The following is a 15,094-nucleotide window of genomic DNA, read 5'->3' as shown; positions in this document are numbered from 1 at the left end:
TTTTAAATAACCACAATAACTAAAGCTGAAAATGTTTAAGGAAAAAAGTGTGTGTGTGTGTGTGTGTGTGTGTATACAGTAGTGTTCAGAATAATAGTAGTGCTATGTGACTAAAAAGATTAATCCAGGTTTTGAGTATATTTCTTATTGTTACATGGGAAACAAGGTAACAGTAGATTCAGTAGATTCTCACAAATCCAACAAGACCAAGCATTCATGATATGCACACTCTTAAGGCTATGAAATTGGGCTATTAGTAAAAAAAAAAAAAAAAAAAAAGTAGAAAAGGGGGTGTTCACAATAATAGTAGCATCTGCTGTTGACCCTACAAACTCAAAACTATTATGTTCAAACTGCTTTTTTAGCAATTCTGTGAATCACTAAACTAGTATTTAGTTGTATAACCGCAGTTTTTCATGATTTCTTCACATCTGCGAGGCATTAATTTTGTTGGTTTGGAACCAAGATTTTGCTTGGTTACTAGTGTGCTTGGGGTCATTGTCTTGTTGAAACACCCATTTCAAGGGCATGACCTCTTCAAGTATTTTGACATATCCAAACTGATCCATGATACCTGGTATGCGATATATAGGCCCAACACCATAGTAGGAGAAACATGCCCATATCATGATGCTTGCACCACCATGCTTCACTGTCTTCACTGTGAACTTTGGCTTGAATTCAGAGTTTGGGGGTCGTCTCACAAACTGTCTGCGGCCCTTGGACCCAAAAAGAACAATTTTACTCTCATCAGTCCACAAAATATTCCTCCATTTCTCTTTAGGCCAGTTGATGTGTTCTTTGGCAAATTGTAACCTCTTCTGCACGTCTTTTATTTAACAGAGGGACTTTGCGGGGGATTCTTGCACATAAATTAGCTTCACACAGGCGTCTTCTAACTGTCACAGCACTTACAGGTAACTCCAGACTGTCTTTGATCATCGTGGAGCTGATCAATGGGTGAGCCTTTGCCATTCTGGTTATTCTTCTGTCCATTTTGATGGTGGTTTTCCATTTTCTTCCACGCGTCTGGTTTTTTTGTCCATTTTAAAGCATTGGAGATCATTGTAGATGAACAGCCTATAATTTTTTGCACCTGCGTATAAGTTTTCCCCTCTCCAAATCAACTTTTTAATCAAACTACGCTGTTCTTCTGAACAATGTCTTGAACGTCCCATTTTCCTCAGGCTTTCAAAGAGAAAAGCATGTTCAACAAGTGCTGGCTTCATCCTTAAATAGGGGACACCTGATTCACACCTGTTTGTTCCACAAAATTGACAAACTCACTGACTGAATGCCACACTACTATTATTGTGAACACCCCCTTTTCTACTTTTTTTTTTTTTACTAATAGCCCAATTTCATAGCCTTTAGAGTGTGCATATCATGAATGCTTGGTCTTGTTGGATTTGTGAGAATCTACTGAATCTACTGGTACCTTGTTTCCCATGTAACAATAAGAAATATACTCAAAACCTGGATTAATCTTTTTAGTCACATAGCACTACTATTATTCTGAACACTACTGTAAGTCTTAAAATGGTGTTAATTATGAAGTTAATATGAGTTCTATGTAAGCATAATACACCCAGATAATATCTTTTAACCGTATGATCTATAAAAGGAGCAGATAGTAACCTGTCAATAATGCCCTGCCAGTGGGGAGTCTGTGTGGATTTTCTAAGTTTCAAAACTGGTTTCTCATCACAGCAATTAGTTATGTTGTACACAAAGTGCAACTTATTTGCACTTTGTATACTAATGGTATATCTACCATATACCTTTGCCTGGGCCTTGAGTGTTTGACTGAAACACTGATACAGTCTCTGTCCAGGTATGTTAAGCGAACCCTCATTAATCTGCGCGGCATCTATTCATTCTGTTATCTAGTTTTTCTGATAATACTAAGCATGTTGTAGATGTTTGAACTCAGACTATTGAAGGTGCTTCTTTTTGGTATTCGGATCAGGGTCCCCCTCTTGTATCGGTGCAAAAACAAAAGCCTTGTTGGCTTGTGTGCAAAATTCTCTGGAATGTCAGAAAAATCTTCTTTTCTGAACTAAGCATTGCCCACTTTTTAAAATGAGACATTATGCATGAAAAAACAAGTTAAAAAAAATTGCATGCGACATTTATTGATATATTTTAGACAAAACATTGTGCTGCCCAAGCATATTACCATAGTTGGTTTTAATAAAGCCTCTGACCTAAAACATCAGATTTTACAGCATGCAGTATGAACAATCTCAGTATTTTGCCACCAGTCCATGAATCGTTTAATAAGCGGGGGTTGGGGGGGTTTGTATTTACATTTGCTGAAGTGCAATCATGACATAATGCCGACTGTAATCACTGCTATACAATTACTTTTTAATAATTGTAGTAACATGATTGTATAATAAGCCTTTCATTCCCTACAAAAATAAACAGAATGCAAACATGGCAAAGCTGACATCCTATGAGAAAAAAGCTGAAGTTTTCCCTGCAATGCTTTGAACGTACATTCGTCCTAACTACTTATGAAGAGACAGAAGAACCTTTAGCTCATGAAGATGGCAGTACTGATGAAACACGCTCTGCAGAATGGACAAAGAATTTACTGGTCTTCTGTCCGCAGACCGAACGTGCTCTTGGGTCTTTTGTTTTTGTTTTTGTATTTTTGGGTCAGTTGCTTTCGATGTGTTGGATGCTGATTTCACGGTTCTCTTCTCTCTGGAAACCCCAGTCACAGTAAAGTGCCTTTGACCCCACGTCCTTGTCGCTTCGTTCCAACTGTGCCGGGGATTTGACTTTGAAGAAATGGGTGTAGATTGTAATCGCACCAAATCATTGCCCTTTGGAAAAAAAACACAAGGTTGAAATGAAAATAATCCAGTATTTTGCATCCATATGTGAATCCACCGAAGATGATATGTTTTTTAAAGTATAAAAACCTAACTGGGATCATGAGTGCTCCTCGGCGCTGCCGCTGAAGGAGCGGCTCCGAATGTGGTTCCGTAACTGCTCGATCAGCTCGGGGTTCTGCTGCTGGATCTGCTGGGCAAACTGTTGACCTCTGACACAGAGATGGGGGGAGAAAAAAACACAAACATTCACAACTTGCCGCAACGTTTTAATTGTGCGTGCTGCGTACTTACGCTTCAATCAAACTGGAAATGTCTGACAGCCCGCCCACACCTGCCGCCGGACCCCCGACTGCATTCGACATCATCCCTGACATGCTGTTCGACACGGGGACACAAAAAAACCACATCATAGTGTCTCTATAACACACTAAAAAGAGTGAAAATGTGCAATCAATTGGGTGACACTCACAGCTGCTGCACTTGTTGGTTCTGCATCACACTTGCAGCCTGTATACACAAAAGTCAATTTCAGTTTATTTTCATTTATATAGCACCAAATCACAACAGAGTTGCCTCAAAGTGCTTCACACAGGCAAGGTCTAACCTTACCAATCCCCAGAGCAGCAGTGGTAAGGAAAAACTCCCTCTGAGGAAGAAACCTCAAGCAGACCAGACTCAAAGGGGTGACCCTCTGCTTGGGCCATGATACAAAACATAAATTACAGAACAATTCACAGACGAATATACAAGAAATGCTACTGGCGCACAGGACAGGAGGATCATCAACACGAATACAACTCCCATCTCTGGATGGAGCTGCACCTTAAACAGAGAGAAAAAAACAGAATCAGGCATCAGAAAGACAAAAAAAATACTGTATAATTTGCCAGCATTAAACAACAAGATAAAGAGAAAAACTAAGGTGATCGCCGGCCACTAGCCCTAAACTTCACTAAAAGACCCAGAATTTAGGTAAAGTTGAGGCTGCAGCCCGCTCCAATTACTAATAAATGAATTAAAAGAGTAAAAAGCGTAAAACAAAACTGTACCAGTATGCTAGCCATATGAAAGGGAAAATAAGTGCGTGTTAAGTCTGGACTTGAAAGTCTCAACAGAATCTGACTGTTTTATTGACGCAGGGAGATCATTCCACAGAACAGGAGCACGATAAGAGAAAGCTCTGTGACCCGCAGACTTCTTATTCACCTTAGGGACACAAAGTAGTCCTGCTCCCCGAGAACGTAAAGCCCAGGCCGGTATGTAAGGTTTAATTAGGTCAGCTAAGGAGGGAGGTGCCAGTCCATGAATAATTTTATAGGTTAGTAGCAGAACCTTAAAATCTGATCTCACTGGGACAGGAAGCCAGTGAAGAGATGCCAAAATGGGTGTAATGTGGTCGAACTTTCTGCTTCGTGTCAAAAGTCTGGCTGCAGCATTTTGAACCAATTGGAGACCCCTAATGCTAAAAGTGACACCTAGTTTGCGTACTGTAATTGTTTTTTGGGAAAATAATGTATTTTTAAAGTGCTGTGGGTACTTTAGGATGATGTGGCAGTGAAGTTAGGTTTTTTTACATCACTATTCAGCTCAGGAAACAACAGACCAGCTGTTACAGAAATTGTAGAAAATATCCAATCTAACCTTTCCAGAGAAAGGTTTTCCAAATGGATCAGAACACCTGTGGGTCCAACAGGACTCGTGCTCTTACCATGCTGATGAAGGCAGGATTGTTGATTAAACTGGCCATGTCAAATCCCAGTCCAGCAGCAATCTGTGATGCATATTAACAAAGGTTAACACATTCCACACAACTCAGTCAGATGTGTTACTTGCTCAAAAACGGTTTGAAAGTGTAGATTTATGCAAACAAACCTGAGGGTGAATATGTGCAGCGGCACAAGAACTGAACCATTATTACGCCCACCAAGGACATCATAAAATCATCATATTTATTTATTTGTCTGTCTGTTAGCAGGATTACATCAAAACTACAGCACGGATTTTGACAAAATTTTCACCACTGATAGATATTAGGCCACAGAAGACTCCATTAAATTTTGGAGGTGATTCGGATCCAGATTGGCAGATGTCAGAAATCTGGGGTTGCTCTTGTTCATTCATGAATTCATGTCCAGGTCACAGTGGCAGCTGACTAAGCAACTCATCCCACACTTTCTTATCCCCTGCCAAGTAATTTAACTCTTTCTGGGGGATCCAGAGGCATCCCAAGCCATCTGGGGAAGAAAAAAAAAATCCCTCCAGCATGTCCTGGGTTCTGCACAGGGCCTCCTCCCAGTTGGATGTGGCTGGAAGACCTCCCTCAGAAGGCAAACAGGGGGCAGCCTCACCAGATGCCCGAACCACCTCACCTGGGTCCGTTTAATGTGAAGAAGCAGCAGCTCTACCTCCAGGTCCTCCTGGATATTCGAGCATCTAACCCTGTCCCTGAGTATAAACCCAGATACCTCATCTCCACCACTTGGATCCGCGATGTTGTTCATTATTTACAGTGCATGACCATAGGTGAGGATCGGAGGATTAATCGAGAATTTCACCTTCGGGCTCAGCTCTTTCTTGAGCAGGACAGTCCGGTTCAGCGTCTGCAGCCCCAATCTGTCTGTCAGTCTCACCGCCCATCTTACCCCCACTGCACAAAACCTCCTTGAACTCCTCCAGTTGGGTTAATACCTCCCCCCTAAGTCAGAGGGGTTAATCCACCCTGATCCTTCCCCAGTTGCCTCACACTCCTCCTCATACCTGCCCATCTGCACATTGGAGGTCACTGTCTGATGAAACCAACAGAACCACTTCATCCTTTAAGCAGATGAACCGTGAGCTCCAGTTTTAGATGTGGCAGGATTTTGGTTCAAGTGAAAAATCCTGCATTTCACCAAAGAGCTCTCTGGCACCAGGCCAATGTTGCCATGGGAAACAAAGTGTAACCATGGAGAAATCTAGGAAAACAAGGGGGCTGACTCCATACCGCATATGTATTACAAGTGTGCCACCATGTGGAGCAGTCAGTCATCACTCAGTGGAGCTGGACGTGATCCTGAACAATGTAAACCAGCCACTCAACAACAAAGCAGCACATGAATCTGTCTAAGCAAAATAAGTTAAGAGCACCAAAACATGAAGTCTAGGCTTGCATCTCAGATGTACCTTCTGGCAAATTGTAGCTGAACTTTCAGATCTTCTTAGGATACAAAATGCAAAATTTGTACTGTGCACAATTTCTCCAATCACAGCCAGAGAAGCCTATAACTTCTGGGTTGTCTGGGTGTCTTGGTGGCTTTCCTCACTCTTCTCCTTCTTGCACAGTCTACTCCACACAGATTTAACATAGAGTGCCATATATCTGTATTCCTTCATAACTGATGTAAATAAAGTCCAAGACATATTCAGCGACTTGGAAATGTTCATGTATCCATCCCCTGATTTGTCTGAAGAAAACTGGCAATAAAACTGATTATTTACAGGTATTATACCAAAGGGGCTGATTACTTACGCAACCCATCATTTTGGCCTTTATATTTGAATTAATTTATATCAGGTTGTAGAGATTTGCTTTGCGTTTTAGTTTAAGGAAGGTCATTATAGATTTTTTTTATTTTCTGTATTTGAAATGGCATACACAAATTAAAATGTGTGAAATACCAAGTGTTCCAGAACGTTTGGAGGGTACTGTGTGCTGCTTCTGTGGCTGTGAAATTGTGCAACTTTTGTCTATTGCATCAGCAGTTATACAGCTTCATAGTGGAGCGGAGCACAGAAGAATTTTATATCAGAAAAAAGATGACATCAGGCTTGAGCCTCTCGTGACAAACATCTTTGGACTCACTGGGCTGGTTGCTTCTTTCTGCTTCTGCTCTGCGATCTTCAGGTTGGACTTGTAGGTATCGTTGTCGGGATCTAACACCAAAGCTTTCTTGAAGTAGGAAATTGCCTCTGGATACTTGTTCATGGCGGTTAACGCCAACCTGAAGTAATCAAGGACAGCGTCTCGTGTTACAATACCACAAAAACTTTAATGACTTTATTTTGATTCATCTTGTTAAGTGTCTAACTGACCCCATCCTTCCATAGGCTTTGCTGTAACTCGGATCAATCCCAATGGCTCTCTCACAGTCACCAGTCGCCTCCGTATAGTTTCCCAGTTTACTGTGAGCTGCAGCCCTGCAAATAAATGCACAGAACAAATCTGCCATCCTGCATGAACTGGACCCATGTTTATCTTTATCTGAGCCTTGTTTAATTATAATCAAATCAGTAGGTGTAGTGTAAACTTTACATCATGTCAGCAGCTCATTTGCAACATGTAGTCCTATGTAGGAGCAGCAACTGTTCTTTTACTTTTATTTCTTTTGTATAAAATCCTTGATCCACAGTATAATTTAGTACTGTTTGTGAGTACCTGTTGCAGTAGTACACAGCATTTCGCAGGTCAAGGTCAATGGCCTTCGAGTAGCACTCCACAGCACATCTGTAGTTCTCCTCCTTCATGTGATTGTTTCCTACAAATCAAACATTTCATTGTTCAGAGATGGAAAACCAAACAACCGGGTTAAAGTCACAGCTTTCCTGCCTTAAAAACATTTTGCTACGGTGAAAGATGGGAGAAAATATTTATACTAACATTAATTTAACTGCAGGCCAATGAAAATTTTGAAAAAAACAATCATTGTAATAATACTGAGATTCTGAGATACTGAGTTTAAGATGTCTCAAAAACGTAAACTGATTTCACAAATTACACCTCGGAATTAAGCCAAACTTGGCGCACATTTACTTTGACATACTGGGAGTGACATAGACTATTGAGCACTTTAGTTAAGGAGTAGTTAAGGAGTTAAGGAGAGAGACTCTTTGTGCTGTATCATCACTGGCAAGTGTGCTAAAAGGTTGGTGTCATACATTTCTATTCTGTTCTTTTTCCTTTGAACTTTTTAATCTCATTTGTGCAAGTAACGGTAGTAGTATTAATAGCAGCCGTGTCTTTTTGAGGCAGCTTTAGTTGGGCCCTAAGAGTTCTCTGGAATCCAGGTTAGGTGGTACGTGATAGCTTTGTTGGTGAAGATGAATTTCAGGGTAATCGGCTAGTGTGTGTGTGTGTGTATATGTATGTATGTACGAGGTCTGTCCGTAAAGTATCGTACCTTTTTATTTTTTTCAAAAACTATATGGATTTCATTCATATGTTTTTACGTCAGACATGCTTGAACCCTCGTGTGCATGCGTGAGTTTTTCCACGCCTGTCGGTGACGTCATTCGCCTGTGAGCACGCCTTGTGGAAGGAGTGGTCCCGCCCCCTCGTCGGATTTTCATTGTCTGGAAATGGCGGAATGAAAAGGACTTTTTTTCCATCAGAAATTTTTCAGAAGCTGTTAGAGACTGGCACCTGGAAACCATTCGAAAAATTTATCTGGCTTTCAGTGAAAATTTTACGGGCTTCACAGAGAATAAGGACTTTAACTACAGGTTTATGGACCCCTTTAAAGGACGGTCGGTGCGCCGCGCTGCGAGGATGCGGCACAAACCACTGGATCATTTCTAAGATGATGGCTCTGTGGATACGAGACCATCGTGTGCTCTCTCTGGTTATCACAAGACCTGGACATCAGCCATTTTCCGGCAGATTTCACTTTTAACAAGAGATTTTGTCATGGAAAGCCGCGCGGAGGTTCGCGCGTCACGACCGATTCGCTGATGAAGCGAGACAAAGGAACACCTCCGTTTCGGCGTGTTAGAGGACAAGTTGGGACATGTCTATCTCGGCTTTCAGTGCTTACCAGTCGAGTGAGTATAAAAAAACTTGTGGAGAGCTGGACATGTCCAAACTTGTCCTCTAACACTCCGAAACGGAGGTGTTCCTTTGTCTCGCTTCATCAGCGAATCGGTCGTGACGCGCGAAGCCTCCGCGCAGCTTTCCATGACAAAATCTCTTGTTAAAAGTGAAATCTGCCGGAAAATGGCTGATGTCCAGGTCTTGTGATAACCAGAGAAAGAGCACACGACGGTCTCGTATCCACAGAGCCATCAGCTTAGAAATGATCCAGTGGTTTGTGCCGCATCCTCGCAGCGCGGCGCACCGACCGTCCTTTAAAGGGGTCCTTAAACCTGTAGTTAAAGTCCTTATTCTCTGTGAAGCCTGTAAAATTTTCACTGAAAGCCAGATAAATTTTTCGAATGGTTTCCAGGTGCCAGTCTCTAACAGCTTCTGAAAAAATTCTGATGGAAAAAAGTCCTTTTCATTCCGCCATTTCCAGACAATGAAAATCCGACGAGGGGGCGGGACCACTCCTTCCACAAGGCGTGCTCACAGGCGAATGACGTCACCGACAGGCGTGGAAAAACTCACGCATGCGCACGAGGGTTCAAGCATGTCTGACGTAAAAACATATGAATCAAATCCATATAGTTTTTGAAAAAAATAAAAAGGTACGATACTTTACGGACAGACCTCGTGTATATATATATATATATATATATATATATATATATAATATACACACACATACAAAACCCCAATTCCAATGAAGTTGGGACATTGTGTAAAATGTAAATAAAAACAGAATAGAATGATTTGCAAATCCTCTTCAACCTATATTCAATTGAATACACCACAAAGTAGATGACCGAATCCCTAAATTCCTTGCAACTGAACGTTGGGAAACATTGTTCTTAAATCGTTGGACTATTTTTTCACGCAGTTGTTCACAAAGTGGTGATCCTCGCCCCATCTTTGCTTGTGAACAGCTGAGCCTTTTGGGGATGGTCCTTTTATATCCAATCATGACACTCACAATTAGTGTCCTCAGTTCCCAACCACTTATTGAGTGTTGTTAGAAGGAAAGGTGATGTAACACAGTGGTAAACATACCACTGTCCCAGCTTTTTTGAAACGTGTTGCAGGCATCCATTTCAAAATGAGCAAATATTTACACAAAAACAATAAAGTTTATCAGTTTGAACATTAAATATTTATAAATAGAGGATTTGTAAATCATATTCTGTTTTTAATTTACATTTTAGACAACATCCCAACTTCGTTGGAATTGGGGTTGTACATAAATAAAAGAAAAAACAAACACTGATTTACTACCTGTCAGATGTGAATAAGTTCTTTGCCTTTATCTTTTTTTTCCCCTCAGGGTCAACTCAGCAAATGTTCATGTTGATTTGGCACAAATTTTACGCCGGATGCCCTTCCTGACACAACTCCACATGACATGGAGAATGGACAGAGGTGGTCTTGAAGCAGGAACCTTCTGTTTTTAAAGTAAGTGTGCTACCCACTTAGCCACCCTGCTGCACCTATTAGTCAGGTCTGTCAGACCTAAGAAATCGAACAGAAAGTAAAAGTGTAGCATTATTTTAACATCACCTTCATTCTTGAGTTGCTCGGCTCTTTCGATGTCCTCTGGAGAAGGGGATGTCTCTGGTATGGTCAGGTTGTCATTCTAAGGACATGCGAAGCGAGTCAATGAACACAGTGACAGAGTGGCACGTCTTCATGTATATATATCACCTCGTGCTTAACTTTACACCAGGTTTTAGTTGGTCTCTGGTGGCATCGCTTTCTGCTGCATCACGGTAATGAAACGCAGCAGCACTGCAACTGACCACATCTCATCTTAAAACCAAAACGAGTTCAGGTACATCTGCTATTTAAACACGATGGGGCGTCTGTGCTGCTTTGCACCAGATGGAAGGTACTTGTGTGATAATTTTGCACTTTCAGCTTCTGCAGTTGAGTCACTGAGATTCTGTGAGTTACGATGTTCTTGGTCTGTCCTTGGTGAAGGCTGTAGGTCCGTTTTAATGATGTTCACAAAAATTAGACAAGTACTCCTGCCCGCGTTAAGAGCCAATCCCTGCACATCGGTACATCAAACTTCAGCACGCAGATATTACAAAATCTTAAAACACAATTTGACTCTTTTATACTGAAGATGCACAACACATCTCACGGTGCACTTCTGAGACGAGCTCTCCCTCTGGACAATATACTCACATAAATCAGGTGCTTGGAAAACTGAACTTTCAAGTAACTGAGAAATTACTTTTAGACGTCTTTGTGCTACCCTCTCAGTGTTTTATAACTGATAAATACTACAGTAGTTGTCAGGGTCACATGTGACATCGTGGATTAAAGGATTATTAATCGAGTGCACGGGGTCTATACGGGGAAATATCAGACCGAGCCGAGGTCTTCTTTTGTATGGACCGAGCGCAATGGTTGTGTTTTAGCTGCGTCGACAAAATTTAATAGATATTTACCTCCGCCAAGGAGGTTATGTTTTCAGTCGCGTCCGTTTGTTTGTTGGTTGGTTTGTTAGCAGGATTACTCAAAAAATTCTCTACGGATTTCAATGAAATTTTTACTAGGGGTGTATCTTGGCCTAATTTAGATGTCATTAAATTTTGGTAATGATCCGGAGAAGGATCCAGATGTGTTGGATGGGCCAATTTCAACATTTTTGCATCTCGCTTCATGAAGACAGGTCACAAAGGCTGAACAAAAATTAAGTTACGACACAACAGTTTATTTTGCATTTGTTTCTTCTCATTGAATAAACTTATTAGAAAATAAAAAACTTGTGTAGTTCATGCAGTTTCTCTTTATAAATACATTTGCTGAAGATCTAAGGGTTTAACCCTCTGGGGCCGACGACAGCTTTACTAAATTATAAATAACTTTTTAATTATATGAGATAGAAACTTACTTTTTTTGCTGAAAAGTTAACTCTGCAGACTTTCGAGCCATCGTCCACCATCTTTGTACTCCTCACAGAAGCTGTGTGATGACGTGAGCATTGTGGGTGTCCAATCTGAATTGGTTCACCATCACATCGTTTTCCAAAATCCAATCGCAGGGCAGATTCACCTCATGTGACACACCAAAGATTGTTTTTAGGAGTGATGGTGTTACTTGTTTATTATAGTTTGCTGTGTGTTTTGAATAAATGTGTGTGGAAAATTTTCCGCTTTACTTTTTCCTTTCTTATTTCTGATTGTAAACCTTTATTACACTTATAAAACACAACTATAGCATATATATTTTGAAAGTACAGGTTGTCCTGAAAAAAGAGACATAAAACTTGATTGTGGGATGCAGGGAGAGCTGTTAACATCAGTAATAGAACATTTATGCCAGGTGAGTGAACTGTCCAAAAAATGCCCTCGGACCCCAGAGGGTTAACCACTAAATCTGAATAAGTCTCTTTGCCAAAGGGTATTCCATGTGACGCCAGTGACCCTATGGCCTTGGCGGAGGTTTGCGCTCTCTGAGTGCTTCTAGTTATAAAGTATGTTCACGTCCAACTTGGTTTTTTCTCAGTCATAAAATTCACTCCTTTTCGTCGCTCATAATTTCTTTGTTTGCTTTTTGTTTTATTTTGCTTTTAAATTTCTTGTTTAACGATGGGAAAATGTCAGATTTCACACCGTGAAAATGGTAAACAAATTCACAAATCTGATGGACTGATTGTCATGGTAATGATCTGAGATGGGAAAATCTAAGGCTAGAAATCAACCAATCAGAGTGCGTGTACTATCATAGCCATATAATAATGTGAGATTTGCACCTTTAGTAAAGAATTGAGGAATATTTCCGTCAGAGGCTGTGGAACAGCTAGGTGGCAGTCGCTGGCGCTGATCTTAAAGGTGGTCTCCAAACACTGTATAGCAACTGAAGTAAAAAAAAAAAAAAAAAAAAAAAATCAAGTAAATGGAACAATGAAGCACAGAGATTTTAAGATAGAAGCTGATCAGTTGGCTGAAAATAAAACATTACTCTCACACTCTGCCTGGTGTAACTCTGCTCGGATCCTCTAACTAAGAAAGCATTTAATTTTTTTATCTATATATTTTAAAATAAACAGGGTGGAAGCAAAGTGTTCTCTTTAAAAGGTCCAAAATGACAGCAGATGGAGTTGGTCCTACCTTCAAGGCTCTCCTGCTCATCAGAATTCAAAGCGCCACAATGCGCTTGATCTCGCAGGAACTGCACGATAGAAAATGCCAAGCGCTTCTCCACTGCCATTTTTCCTGCAAACTGCTGGACAGGGGATATGATTTAGAGCCAAACACCCACCCACATACTGCCAGCTTCATTATTAATGCCAAAGTGTCATTACCATTTATGTTACACTTGTCATTTATTCAATTTTATCACACATCAATCATCCACATGGCCTAAAATATACTTGGCATCCTCCAAATGAACATTTTGCAATAAGTATTGTAAAAAAAAAAAATGTGCTGGTGGCGATGACTTCACCGCCATGCTGCCTGTCCATCCACATAAGGCCGAAGACCATTAATGGATTAGACATAAATTTATTTTGTTATACAAATAATTATTTCAGTCATTTTCGAGCAAAATCGTTAGATACAACAAAATTATAATGACCATTACTTAAAATTTTATTTCTTGACATTCTGTATAACAATTAAAATAAACAACTAAACAGAAAAGGAAAAAAGTCATCAGATTTGAATACATACAGTGCCTTGCAAAAGTATCCCCCCCCCCCCCCCCACACACACACACCCCTTAGTGAATATATTAAAATTTCTAAAATTATCCTCGTTAAACTCAAACTGAAAGCAAATCTCAACGACTTCATGTAAATGAAATAAAAATGTCAAAGCCAAGATGAGTAATGGAACTCTTTGGTGTAACACACCGTTTTCTTCAGACAAGTTTAATTTAATATTACATCTATTTTGTCATTTGATTTTTAAATGAACCAGAATGGAAATAAGTGTTTTCACTTTCTGGTGTCATCCATGTATTTTTAACTTATTTCCAATTATAGTAGGTACTTGCATTGAACTTACTAAACAAAATCATGCACGCTTTTAATATATATAGAGGATTTACTGCCCCCTGCTGGAATGGCGTGTGAGCCCAGAATGTAATTATCAACACTCATTGTTTGGTGTTGTTTGCTAATATCCATAGTTTCTCTAAAATTATTAGTCCTATCAACTTTCCGTTTTGACGACGTTTTATCCTTGACCCAAAATACATAAGCATACCAAACAGTAAATGTTAGCTCTCCCCAGTTTCTCCGTGATTGAAGCCATACACATGCATGCATACATGCACACAGAGGCCACTTTGACGTTTATAATATAGAGATTGAATTTCCAGGTTCCGCTGAATGCAGGGTAAACTTTGAACGTTGCACATTTGCTACTGCTTCCGCCTTCATGTCATAAGCAAGAGGTCTTGATGTGAACTCATTGAATCCCTACAAAATAGTTCACAAGTGATACAATTTGTTGTAATTTTGCAATAGAGCACAGAAATAAAGATACTTTATAGTAACATTTTCAACACAATCTGGTGTCTATTTTCTGGAAAATTAAGGGACTATACTTTTAATAGATAAGCTGATGTAAACAACAACAAAAAAAGAATAAAGAATAAATAACGTTGCAACCGTCCCCAGTCTCCCCTACTCCTCCCTCAGCATATGTTGTGTTCACACACGTAAACGCAGTGATGCAGAAGCTGTGACGTAATACCGTAACGACACATGGGAATCATTTCAGCATAATATTGAAGAAGTAGTATTTATATTTTAGCACGTTAGTAGCACTGTGGACTGCGGTTAATTAAAACGCTTGCCCGGACAGGAGGATCGCGCATTGTGCAGCTTGTGTCACGGCTAATAACAATCACAGCCCTCTATCAAGAAAACAGCACGAGAGCAGATCAAATCCATCCAAGCGTGATGAGGAACATTTCTAAATGGCATCACGTCAAAAGATGCTTTTCGGCAGCGTGCTGACGCCCACCTACCTGCGCTTTTATCCAGCTGTCTGCTGCTACATGAGGACTTGAGTCGGATTCAGTGTCTTCTGCGCATGCGCGTTCCAGAAACGAGTTCTTCTTCGCGTACAGATTTTACTGTACACCGGTGGCACTTCGTGGACTTTACGATGACCAAAAAACACACTTAATTTTGAATGAAGAACGCATGAAAACATTGTCTGGCATGGGTACGTTAAGAAGTGTAGTCAAGCGAACGTTTTGCAGGTATATTTTACGTGAATATACAAACTGCTGAAGCGCTGCACAGGAACCGGTGTTATAGCAAAATATGTGACCTGTCAGATTTTGTGATCACCTCAGTGTTGATTTCAGCTAATGATGCTGTGTGTATGTGCACGAAAGATGCAACACAAGAGTTACAAGTACAGCACAATCTTAACAGAATGATGTGGTGCAGCAG

At 40.4% G+C, this 15,094-nt stretch overlaps 1 protein-coding gene across 2 annotated transcripts; it reads right to left on the bottom strand.

Moving 5' to 3' along the window:
• Window positions 1-2,116: 2,116 nt before the first annotated feature.
• Window positions 2,117-14,771, bottom strand: sgtb (small glutamine-rich tetratricopeptide repeat (TPR)-containing, beta). 2 transcript variants are annotated; one of them, XM_034192669.1, is made up of 12 exons: window positions 14,662-14,771; window positions 12,792-12,903; window positions 12,434-12,537; window positions 10,231-10,306; window positions 7,261-7,360; window positions 6,918-7,022; window positions 6,688-6,826; window positions 4,555-4,617; window positions 3,316-3,353; window positions 3,138-3,221; window positions 2,934-3,055; window positions 2,117-2,834 (listed from the first exon to the last, which is right to left on the bottom strand). In XM_034192669.1, the coding sequence occupies exons 2-11, from the start codon at window positions 12,889-12,891 to the stop codon at window positions 2,944-2,946; spliced, it is 921 nt and encodes a 306-aa protein (XP_034048560.1). In that variant the 5' UTR covers window positions 12,892-12,903; window positions 14,662-14,771; the 3' UTR covers window positions 2,117-2,834; window positions 2,934-2,943. The 2 variants fall into 2 exon arrangements, with proteins under 2 accessions (XP_034048560.1, XP_034048561.1); XM_034192670.1 differs by having other exon boundaries at window positions 12,792-12,906; window positions 14,662-14,740.
• Between the last annotated feature and the right edge of the window lie 323 nt (window positions 14,772-15,094).

The sequence above is a fragment of the Thalassophryne amazonica genome, chromosome 17 (genome assembly GCF_902500255.1).
Source record: "Thalassophryne amazonica chromosome 17, fThaAma1.1, whole genome shotgun sequence".
NCBI lineage: Eukaryota > Metazoa > Chordata > Actinopteri > Batrachoidiformes > Batrachoididae > Thalassophryne > Thalassophryne amazonica.
This window is presented reverse-complemented; position numbering and strand designations above follow the sequence as displayed.

Bases quoted from the DNA above. Each gene is read 5' to 3' on its own strand.
- sgtb (XM_034192669.1), bottom strand. From the start codon at position 12,891: ATGGCAGTGGAGAAGCGCTTGGCATTTTCTATCGTGCAGTTCCTGCGA. The intron at 12,538-12,791 runs GTAGGACCAACT...TTTTTACTTCAG, and splicing joins TGAGCAGGAGAGCCTTGAAG to TTGCTATACAGTGTTTGGAG. The intron at 3,222-3,315 runs GTGAGTGTCACC...CGTGTCGAACAG, and splicing joins AACCAACAAGTGCAGCAGCT to CATGTCAGGGATGATGTCGA.